At 38.5% G+C, this 12,348-nt stretch overlaps 1 protein-coding gene across 4 annotated transcripts in view; it reads left to right on the forward strand.

Annotated features, from left to right (window-relative positions):
* The window catches only part of UBR3 (ubiquitin protein ligase E3 component n-recognin 3), a 147,613-nt gene that overhangs the window by 91,568 nt on the left and 43,697 nt on the right, over nucleotides 1-12,348 (forward strand). For 3 of the 4 annotated variants that reach the window (XM_063429709.1, XM_063429710.1, XM_063429712.1), the window contains 4 exons: nucleotides 3,888-3,998; nucleotides 4,961-5,179; nucleotides 6,826-6,962; nucleotides 9,948-10,033. In XM_063429709.1, coding sequence (XP_063285779.1) covers nucleotides 3,888-3,998; nucleotides 4,961-5,179; nucleotides 6,826-6,962; nucleotides 9,948-10,033 — 553 coding nt within the window. The remainder of the gene's footprint in view (nucleotides 1-3,887; nucleotides 3,999-4,960; nucleotides 5,180-6,825; nucleotides 6,963-9,947; nucleotides 10,034-12,348) is intronic. The other variant, XM_063429711.1, reaches the window with a different exon arrangement.

A 12,348-nucleotide genomic window follows, 5' to 3' on the forward strand; every position in this document is an offset into this window, starting at 1 on the left:
AATACTCCAATTATGGCATTCTGCCTTCTAACGTATCTCTGCAGTTGTACAAACGGCAATCACCCCCTCTCCAAGCATTGGCCCATTTGCACCTACTCTGTCCTATCTGAGATTATGTTCTCACATTTTCTCAACTGTTGAGCAGAATCTGGCCAGGTGCTGGAGGTCCGAATATGTCCCATCTATGGCTAGGCTGCTTTTTACATTGGATATTACCAAATAATTTGAAAAAATTACCCTCTTCATATGTAACCATGGGTTCCTTCTATATGATATGGGTTGTTTAGTAAGACTTTTGCTCCGTCTCTTCCACTCTCTGCCCTTTTATTTCAATGGGTTACTTGGATCTAATGGTGCTTGGGAGGGATGAGGAAATCCCTGTTTACACATCACGCGTGAGGACTTGCTCTTTTTCTTTCTCCGGTCAGCATGGCGGTCAGGCCCCGGCCCCCCTCTTGTTTTTTTTTTTTTTTAACCTCCTTTTCCTTCTCCCTTTCTCTTTATTTATATGTTTATTGATTGCTAACTGTACTCTATCACTGTACACCACTGGTAATGCCTGTATATACTCTAGTCTTGTTGGAAAGTGTAGAAACTCCAATAAATTACAATTGGCTGAAACAAAACTCACAATTTGAGTATTCTGGATAATTCATCAAATGTATGGGCAAGCTCTGTTTCTCTCATGCTTTAGAAAAGGCCTCCCTGGCCCCTAGCCCCAAAATCATTCACTGGTTGCTGTTTTTTCTTCTTCTTTGCCTTCAAGGAAAGCATGTAATCTTTTAATATATGAATTTACCCTCTCCTGTCACAGGAAAATTGATTGTTTGCGTCCCAGATGTGTTTTTTCTTTCTTTCTTTCTTGAATGTGACAAATGGAATTGTCGGACTATGAGTAACATATACAACATTACGTGTGGATTTTGTTATCCGTGTATCGATTTCTAAACAGTAATCCTAAACCTGCAAACTGAGCCTATGGTTGAAGGATCCTGTGCGTCTTAAGTCCTGGTTCACAGCTGCCTGCAGCATGAATAATTAACAAACATCTCCTTGTAGATCTTTGACTACATGAAATGTTAACAATGCTGATAAACATGTAATAGTACGTTGGAATTTGCAGCTTTCTTGATCTGTGATTATTCCCCTTGTAAGAACACATATCCTTTGCTTGCAACTTTAAAGGGCCAGCCCAAGGTGCATATTACCACCTTTTTTAATGCGCTGTGTGTGCGTTTCATAAAATTGTACTTTCCTTAGCAAATGTTTAAAAGTCAAAATAAGTTGTTTTCTTTTCTTGAAGAATTTCAGAATTTTGCTTCAGCAAATCTTTTCAGCTTTTGCTGATATGTACTTCAATGAAGTGACCAGGCCAAACCAATAGAATCTTGTATATATACATAAACACACACACAGATTAGCCACAACATTAAAACCACTGACAGGTGAAATGATTAACCTTAATTATGTTGTTACAATGGTACCTGTCAAGAGGTGGGATCTAGTAGGAGACAAGTGAACATTCACTTCTTGAATTTCATGTATTGGAAGCAGGAATAAGGTCAGGAATACATGCTTGTGCTCTTGACCCTATAGTGTTCCTTTAAATTAAAGTGGAACAAAACCCTTAAGTAGTTAACTTCTAACTCTCTGGCAGAGAAGTGAGACTGCAGGGGCATGTTCTACCCACCAAAACTCATTTGTTAGGGTGAAGTTGTTTTGATGCTTACGGTGTTGCTTTTTAACCCCACCAAAATAAAATAGTGTAAAAGGTTTTATTTTCATGTATTTTTCAGTATAAAATCTAGTCCATAAACCCTTATTTATGCTAGGTATGTATACCAGCCTGTAAAGGAAGAGATGTCTCTGCCAGAAGGCACTAGTCACTGATATAATGAATGTAAATTTTGTAAAAATTGAAGCTTACCCCTGCTTTCAAACCGTACAGGAAGTTTCACTGGGTGATAGAACTGCTACAATCAGGAAGGGGGTTGAAGGAGTGAATGGACTCTACCATTTTATTTGTTAGCATTACATTAGTAGTCCTGAGATTAATAAAGATTGCTACAGCAATTTAAAATATTATGCTCAAACGGCAACTTTCTTTTTAAATTTTCTTGCATTTTTTTTAGTAAGCTGCACTGCTAGTAGTAACAAAGAGGAGGGGAGGGATGCGCCAAAAAGTCTCGTAGTACTAAATATACCATTGGAAACAGACCAATTGGTCTAGGTGATTATACAGAAAATAAAATAGTCTCACTAAAATAATGGTGTAATCCTTAAGGAATTGATCCGTCCGGATAATAAAATATTTGTATCAAAGTCTCACTAATATAACAGGATAAAATAGGGATACTGTCCTCAGGAGTTGATCCGTCCGGATGGTTAAAATATCCATATATGTGGAGAGACAAGGGGAGATACGAGAAACAGCCGATAGTGTAATATGCCGAAATCCAAGGGTAAAATAAATAAAAAGCAGGTAGTTAACTCACATTTAAAAGAGCTTAAACCAGCTCTGAGGTGAAGGGTGTTAAGCGGAACAATCCCCGCTATGGGATACAGTGGAGAGGTGTCAGTCAATCCGGTCTGAATATCCAAAGCTCCGAGATACATTTAAAAGATAACAATAGTGCTCTCAATTTATAAGAAATGCGGTATAAAATTATACTCACAAGTATAGAGCAGAAGATACTGCTCTATTGTAGTAGCGTTGGTGGGATGATCCCCACCTAGGAGTTTTTTGAGTACAGGATACGTAAAAATGCCAGCAATAAAAATTAAAAAAGGTGCATATGAATCGCAATAAAAAAAAATTGGTACAGCTTTAAGTAACCAAAAAACTTTTATTGTTAAATTACACAAGTAAAAACCATTAATGTGTTTCGCCAACACAGGGCTTCATCAACATGGAATAAACCCCTGTGAGTTAAGTACCTGCTTTTTTTTTTATTTATTTTACCCTTGGATTTTGGCATATTACACGATCGGCTGTTTGTCGAATCTCCCCTTGTCTCTCCACATATACGGATATTTTAACCATTCGGACGGATCAACTCCTGAGGACAGTACCCCTATTTTATCCTGTTATATTAGTGAGACTTTTAGACGAATATTTTATTATTCGGACGGATCAGCTCTTGAGGATTACACAGTTATTTTAGTGAGGCTAACCAATTTGTTTTATGTATAATCACCTAGACTAATTGGTCTGTTTCCAATTGTATATTTACTACTACGAGACTTTTTGATGCAACCCTCACCTCCTTTTTCTGTTCTTGCATCTTGTTCCTAAGGGTTTAAGAGAAATTCCCCTTTTTTGGGTTGCTGCCCAAATATTTGTGTTATTTAGCGCTGACTCTCCCCCTGTTGTGCACTGCTAGTAATGCCTTCAGGGTCCCTTTATAAATACCTAAAAGCAAGGTATTTGATCATTTTTAATTTTATATTTTGTCATTTACTGTATTTTAGAAAAGGGGGCATTTTTTCTTTTATACCAACATTTCAGATCCGGGTTATCTATAATTGGATATGGTAGCCATGTACCCCTTGCTTCAAATAATTGTTATGCTAATTTTTGTTTCAATCCAAAAGTGCTCAGTAGTGATGGGGACAAAGACTGTACCAATTCCAGATATGATTTCTGTGCGTAGATTACCTAACCTACTGAAAAGGCAAATCCCTGAGTGACTGTAATGTCTAGGGTTTTGCCCGTCTCTTATTCTGAGCAAAATGTATAATTAGATCTTTTGTTTCCAAAGCAGTAACACTGATCAGACACACGTCTTCACCTGTGCTTAGTGCATATTGTAAAGTAAATTACAATTGGTAGTTGTGAAGCACTCATTTGTGTTGTTTTTTTGCTTTTTTTCCCCCTCTCTCTATAGAGTTCCTGCCTGCAGTCTGTGTCTATAGGCTGGGAAGGTGGAGTTTATGTGCAAACATGTGGCCATACCCTTCATATAGATTGTCATAAGTCCTATATGGAATCCTTACGGGTCAGTCCAATTATTATTAAAATATTGGCAAACATAACAAATCTCTAACATTGTTTGATGTTTCCATTTTGTATACCTGACTTTACACAGTCATATTGTGTGTGTCTTCTCTTAGACAATGGTTCTTTAGAGTAGAGAAACTGTAAAGGTAATAGCTATTCAGGTATGATAGGAGAGACATTGCATTTATGTACATTGGCCCATAGTTTAACCCCTTAAGGACACATGACATGTGTGACATGTCATGATTCCCTTTTATTCCAGAAGTTTGGTCCTTAAGGGGTTAAATGGATGCCCTAAGCACCATATCCACTACTACACCTTATTTCAGTGGTCTCATTATTGATTTTATTTAAAAGTGGTTCATTTGGAGAGTACTGATAAGCTTTGAGATACTAGGGAGTATATTGGCCACAGGCCAGATGTTGGCATTTTACAGGTCTTTTCAAATAAGGATAAGCACAAAATATGAATGGAAGAATGGGTTGAGAACCACTTTTCCAGCTCTGGCAGACCTGTGTCACTGCCCAAACTTTAATAGATTTGAGCCCATAGTGCAAAAATGAAAATTTGAAACGTCCATATTATCTCCGAAGTAGCAGAGAGTCCATACTTTTTGTTAAACCACTCACTGTTTGACAAAAAACAAGTTGACAGTGCCTTAAGACTACTTGCACCATAAAGTTTACAATATTCTCATATTGAAAGCAGATATATCTGCAACTGCTAGTCACGAAGATCCCATTCCAACAACCTTCAGACTTTTTATTTTAGATCACAATAATCTAAAATAAGTAGCATTTTACTTAAGGATAAATCTCATTGTTTCTTTGTTTCCACAAAGTAGTGTGTTGTCAAGGTTGACAGCCGCTGTGTTGCTTTCTATATTTAATATCTAACATTTATATACACAATTCGCTTTAACATTTTGCTGATAACCATTTTTATTCCTTTACGTGTAGAATGATCAAGTTCTGCCAGGCTTTTCCGTTGACAAGGGAGAATTCAAGTGTCCTCTCTGCAGGCAGTTTGCAAACAGCGTCCTTCCTTGCTTTCCAACCAACAATGGGGAACGATGCCCCTGGCTGAGTCACAGTCACTGCAATAAAAGCATGCGGGAGCTCATCATAGAGGTGGAAGAGCTACAAGAGCAGCTGGGAACTTTCCCAGTAAGCATCAGTGTAAGACCAAAGGATCCGTATTACTTCCCTCAACTCACTCACCTCTCCACACCATCTTTCATATCCCATAATTCCTTTAAAATAGAACTGAGTATCTAGCTGTAACAACTACCAGACAGGAGGGATACAGAGGCAATCTATGTCATAGGAACAGACCTGGGATTTAATTGAGGCAAATTAATACATAAAATGGGCATGTCACCCAATCTCTTGAGTTAATATTTTTAACCCCTTCATGTCGTTGGCACAGCACATATGCTGTTTCAGTGCTGAATTTCGTAAAAGTAATTTTTTTTTTTTAGGTACCAGGTCCACTTTAAAAAAATTTTTGGCCAAATATTTAGTGGAATCTGTCAAGAAACCTGAATTGCCATTTCCTGGCTGTTAAGTGTATCGTGTAGTCCAGTGACACATATACAAGTGTTAGATTAATAGCTGGCTATTGCTTGCTCTCAAGTGTATGGTGTGTTTTTCCAGATATCAAATATTCATTAATGCCGTAAGGCACAATAAAGTAAGTATGGGGCATGTACTGTGAAGGATGAGGCAAATGGGATTTGCAAATGCTGCAGAACCATAATCCAAAAATAGAATGTTCTACAAATTGATATATTCATGTGTTTTAAATGTAAATAGGTAAACATAGAACAGCATTTAGAGCATCTTTTTTATTTTATTTTTTAATCTGTGCGACAGTTGTAGTTCACAAATACATCCAGAGCTGAAAAGATTTACTGACACTTTATAAATAATTCAGTACCTTTATAATATGTAATACTATATATAATATAGTTGTATTCATATACTCTCATGATTCCTAGCACTTTAAGAAAAAAAAAAAGTAGCATTTCATAAAGACTATTGGAAACTTAAAATTCTAACACCATTAAAAGATATAAGGTAGGGACTACTTTATCTTTTGTGTTTTTCCTACGCTTGACAGGAAGGTGTAGTAACCACTGTTGCGCTTTTTCAAGCACTCGGCGGTCACTTGTGACAGCTGAGGGGAAAAAGCTTAGTCTATGCAGGATCCTGCTGTCTTGTGGCATTGTCCATAGAAATCAGTGTTGTACTCTCGCATGTGCGTGAGAGTACAACCTGTCGTTCGCTCCTGGCAGATGAAGCACCAGAGAAGACGACAGAGGCTTAAGTGAGATTCAGGTAAGTAAAACTGGCCTTTCCCTGCACCCCATGACCACCTCACACAGGTGGTCACTGCAAGCAGTAAAGTGGCTATTTCTTTGCTTTAAAGCGATTTGCATGAAACAGGTTTTCCCCAACTATGGATATTTTGCCCTAACATTTTAAGTGTCTTTTAAATGCGTTTTGTGAAAAACACGGACATAAATGACTTCTATACAATAACTGTAACTATATCCCTTCAGCTTATTATACCACATACCTTTTATAGCTTACATGGAGAGGAGCTTATTATCCATAGTTTGTCGGTTACAATTTAAAAAATAAATAAATAATAATTTCATAACACCATTTCCCATTTCAGTGTTTCCATTTATATTTCCTTTTATCCCAACGGGTGATTCCTGAATGCCTCTGCACTACATTTCCTATGATTCTCAGACTTTATAAAATCCATGATTAACTATTAATTAATGATTAATTATTGGCTCTTTTTGGCTTTTTAGTCTGAAACCAATTTAAGCAAAGAAATGGAGACTGTGATGAAAGACATAAGAGGTGCTACAGAGAAGAAGTACACAGACTACAGCAAAACTGTAGGGTCACCGGACAATGACTTTCTTTTCATGTATTCTGTGGCTCGGTAGGTCAATATTCTTGTTTGATTTTTTTAAATGTAATTTTTAGACATGCATCAACTGCTTTGTGGTTAAACCTAGTACACTAGTCGTCTGCAAACTTAATTTCCCATTAAAGGGTCAGTCAGGTAACTATAACCACTACTGTGTGGTGTAGTGTTTATGGTGCCAGTAGTCCCTTGGTTCTGTCTCGCTTGTAAGAGTCGTACCATTAAATCGTTTGACACTCACCTGGGTCTCCCAGGCACCCTCAGTCTGGATACCTCTTCAGGTATAACTAATGCAAAAGTTCCTATTTTTGTGTGTGACATCAGTTGTTCACAATTTTGCATGGAATTCATTGGCGGAGAGCATCAGCTGAATTCCATCTAACATGGGTCTAAAATAATGTATGATTACATGCTCACATGGTTATTGATAAAACCAATCCTGTGTGTGTGTTGCGATGCAGTGAGTGTATGGGAGGGTAGTGCGATGCAGTGAGTGTATGGGAGGGTAGTGTGATGCGATGCAGTGAGTGTATGGGAGGGTTGTGTGTGTGTGTGTGTGTGTGTGTGTGTGTGTGTGTGTGTGTGTGTGTGTGTGTGTGTGTGTGTGTGTGTGTGTGTGTGTGTGTGTGTGTGTGTGTGTGTGTGTGTGTGTGTGTGATGCGATGCAGTGAGTGTATGGGAGGGTAGTGTGTGTGTGTGTGTGTGTGTGTGTGATGCGATGCAGTGAGTGTATGGGAGGGTAGTATGTGTGTAATGTAGTGAGTGTATGGGAGGGCTGTGTGTGTGTTTAATGGGTCAGTGAGTGTGGGGTTTGCAATGAGGAGTGCTGTCTGTGAGTGGGTATTGTGTTTTTGGGGGGGCAGGTGGGAACAAATAACATGTATTTATTTTTTATTCAGTTTTATTCCCCCCCTCCCCCCCCCCCCCCTCCCTTCTTACCTTTGTTAAGGGAGGGTGGACATTTATCAATCCGTGGTGGTCCGGTGGAGAATCCCTGGCGGTCATTTGGGAGTGAACTGTAGCCTGCAGATCCTGCGTCTAGAGTTCACTCTTGCGAGATTCGGAGCATTGCTGTGGTAACCGCAGCAACACTCAGACCTCGTGAGAGGAGACCCGGCAAAGCTGCAGGCGGAGCTCTCCCGGGTCCTCTCTCCCTTCCCTGCCAGCTGCCAGCAATGTGCCTGTGGGCCAATAAGATCATCTCTGATCTCCCCTCCGGTTCATGAAGGCACAGAGCAGGGCTGGCGCTTGGATAATGCTAGCCCTGAAGGGGAGAGCCGGAGGCGAGGCAAGGAAGCGCTGTACTCGTTTCTCGGAGGGAGAGGGGGATGACAATTGCCCCACCCCCCAACTCCCTCCGGATCTGCCACTGACCTGTTGTTACTCATGTGTCTTCTATTCCTTGTTTTGCTGACACATTGCTCATGTGCATGTTCCTTTGAGTGGCTGATGTATCCAATAAACTTCCTTGTTGCTGCTATTCTTAGTAGAACCTAGGGATTTATTTTGGGAACCAATAAATGAAGAGATCAATACATAGTTTAAGTGTAAAGCTGCCAGATAGTTAATGATCCAGATGGCAGCTGTATTTATTGTCCAGTAATGTCCATTTGTGTCTAGAATGGTGGTTCTAGTCTTGAATTAATCAGATCCAGTGTAGCTGTTTAGTGATTCGGTTAAATAATACTCTTATTAATGAAAGCTAAATGGTTGGTAATACTGTGTGGAATGTCTGTTCTTGGCTTTGAAATAAATATGCTAGATATGAAAACCCCTGCAAGTTTGAAAGAGACTCTGCACTGCTTCTTTCAGTGACTTTAGTATTTGATATTATTTGGTTAGGGTTCCTTAATCTCTCAGTATTTTAAATATCACTAATCAACCAAACCATTGATTGCATTTGGTCTTGTTATAGCTGCTGCCGTCTTTCATAACCAATGTTTTGAAAAAAGTTTGTATTAAAATATAAAATCTCATGCATGCCATGTATTTTACAGAAAGTTATAGAATACTTGCAAATGTCATTTTCATGCATACTTAGAAAACATACACGATCTCTGATGCTTATATGTAGAACATGATATGTATATGCACACCATGTTTTTCACACATGCCTGCAATCCCTGCCATTTGTTCCTCTACTGGTGGAAGTTTTGTTTGAGCATTGCAAATCGCCCGAGGAAAGGAAAATTCCCGTCAGACAGATGCCCTTATCAGCAGAAACCAGATGGAGCTGTGCGCAGCAGCATTATCAATTTGAAATTGCTTTTTTTTTTTTTTTCGTCACCTCGAATGGTAGAGCGGATTAAAACATTCCAGAAATGGGTGGCATTAGCTGCAGAAACCCAGTGATGTTAATACACTTTAAAGCCTTCTTATTTTTTTTTTTTTTTTTTTGAAGCATTTAAAAATATCTCTGAAAAACGTCAGAAGAAAATGCTGCTGACATAAGTTTTAAAATACTTGGCCACAAGCATTGTCAAATCCCATTCAGCAAGAGGTTTTTTTTACGGATATTGAAAGGTTTACATGACGTCAACTGCATCCAGTATTTCCTGATTTACCATGTTTGATCCAGCACGTTTTCTTGAAACAATGACGGTGTGACAAAATAAACATCATCTAAAGCTGACATAGAGCAAGCAGTATTCCTTTACGTTACCATCATAAAATTATGATGGTAACTTCTGGCAACCCTATCTGCTGAGTATAGGTCTTAAAATTCTGAGCCATGTATGCATAACATCTTTTGTAACAAGAAAAAGGACATCCGTATGTTCTATGATCCATTAGTGTATTGTGTATACTGGATACTGTGATGCAGAAATGAAAAAAATTACATTTATAATCTAAAACATAAAAAAAAGCAACTAAAGACCTAGCGCTCAATAGACTTCTGTATGTGTAAGTATAAACGTGTGTAAATGTTCGTGTTTCAACTTTAAAATTATTGATGCAGGGCTTGACTAGATTTTCTGATATTTTTCCATTGGTTTACAGAACAAATTTGGAACTGGAACTTATCCATCGTGGGGACAACTTGTGTTCTGGAGGGGCCAGTCCTGCTGGAAAAAGATCCTGCTTAAGTGAGCATTAAATATTTGAAAATGTTATCACCATTTTGTGTTTGCATAGTAAACTTGTTTGTACTTACTACGTTGAAAGGCTTGTATAGTGTAAAATATTGCTTTAATAGTTCTACGTGGAATAAAAAATATTAGCTTTGTCACTGACACATTAATATTTCCCTACAGCTGCCCTACTTTAAAGGAACACTATAGTCACCTAAATTACTTTCGCTAAATAAAGCAGTTTTAGCGTATAGATCATTCCCCTGCAATGTCACTGCTCAATTCACTGTCATTTAGGAGTTAAATCACTTTGTTTCTGTTAATGCAGCCCTAGCCACACCTCCCCTGGCTATGACTGACAGAGCCTGCATGAAAAAAAACTGGTTTCACTTTCAAACAGATGTAATTTACCTTAAATAATTGTATCTCAATCTCTAAATTGAACTTTAATCGCATACAGGAGGCTCTTGCAGGGTCTAGCAAGCTATTAACATAGCAGGGGATAAGAAAATCTTAATTAAACAGAACTTGCAATAAAGAAAGCCTAAATAGGGCTCTCTTTACAGGAAGTGTTTATGGAAGGCTGTGCAAGTCACATGCAGGGAGGTGTGACTAGGGTTCATAAACAAAGGGGTTTAACTCCTAAATGGCAGAGGATTGAGCAGTGAGGCTGCAGGGTCATGTTCTATACACCAAAACTGCTTCATTAGGCTAAAGTTGTTCAGGTGACTATAGTGTCCCTTTAAATTTTTAATTGTATGCTGAAAACGTAAAAGTGTAAGCTAAAGTTGAAATGTCCATACAGTCACTAGTGATTTGGATAGTAAACTGTATAGGAATATTTTAAGCTGTCTAAAGTGCACTCCATCCAATTTGAATGCCGAACTATAAATGGGGGAAAAAATGGAATTAAGAAAGTCATGTTTGAGTGTACACGCTTCCCTACAGTCTTACTAAAATGCCTGCTAGTGTAACTCCCGCTAATCTGTCAGGCTGGGATATGTACATGCCCTGGTTCTGTCTGATTAGAAACCCCCAGACTGCATGAAGTAGATCAATGCATTGATCAATGACTTAACACCCCCAAGTCAGCCATGCAAGGCTCTTTTGACCCTTTCCATAGCAGACAGGAAGTACTTGGCATTGTAATGCTTGCAATAAAGAAAATCTAAATCGTTTACATATCATACTCATGCTTGCCTTGTGTCCCTGTTTTGTAATAAAGCCTGTGCACAGTCAATTAATTCTTTGAAGAAGACACTCCTCCTCTGCATGTTGGATAGCGGTAGTAATGAGGTGTCGTCCAGTGATTAAGCACAGTACTCCATAATAGGCTTGTAAGAATTGTTAACTTTGTCGATTAGATATTACTTTAAAAGGAATTCAGTGTCCCAGGCGAGCTTTTACAGCAAAAAGCATCAGGGAAAAACGTCTGGAACAAATAGGTCAAGTACTGTTTTTAGTAGATTGAGCTATGACAGCAGCCGCTCTGGGGAAATGTAAATTAGAAATGATTGATAGACCTGCCGTCCTCCGCTTCTGAAACAAAGTGACAATGTGAACAATCAGACCATGCCCACCACATTTAACAGTTTGCTTTCACAATATTTCCATTCTGTGTCTCTGCTTCCCTTTTCTTTCCCAATTAATCAACAACAAAAAAAAAAAACTAACAAAACTGTAATTTAAAAAGTAATTTAGAGAGATCATAATACTGGTATTGCAGACATTAAGCATTTAGCAATGATCCTTTTAATTGCGGAGGCTTGATGAAAACCACACCATTTTGGGTTTAAAGACTGCCTTCTCCGTATTTAGCCAAGGTAAAGATTTGCCCCTGATTTAATACTCTTGTTGAATGTAGCGTTCTCTTCTCTTAGGTTGATTCTAATCATTACAGGACATAAGCCAATTCACTACCAAAAATCTAAATGGTTTGGATGTCCTGGAAAGTATGGTTAAAAGTATTTTTCCATTTTATTAGGCAAGATTTGTGGAAATTGACGGTGTCTGTGGGGTAGGGAATCTAGGGAGGTTGTGTCTATTTAGTCTCCCCACACAACGTAAATATTATGTAAAAGTTTTTTTTTTTCTTGTTGTCCCCTCTCTTGCTTACCGTATGGACAAGGAGGGGAGCTATGCTTCATTAGATCCCCTCACCAGCCCATACAATGGCAGAACACCCATTGAGTCAGTGCTGAAATGACACCGGCTCAGTTTCTTACAGAGGCTTACATCGCAAAAGGGGTACAAATTGCAAACATATATCAACCGCGATTGGTTAAATCGTATTTACATGATTCTGTGGTATTGGATCATACCTTCAGAAT

This window comes from Pelobates fuscus, chromosome 8 (genome assembly GCF_036172605.1).
Source record: "Pelobates fuscus isolate aPelFus1 chromosome 8, aPelFus1.pri, whole genome shotgun sequence".
Classification (NCBI taxonomy): domain Eukaryota; kingdom Metazoa; phylum Chordata; class Amphibia; order Anura; family Pelobatidae; genus Pelobates; species Pelobates fuscus.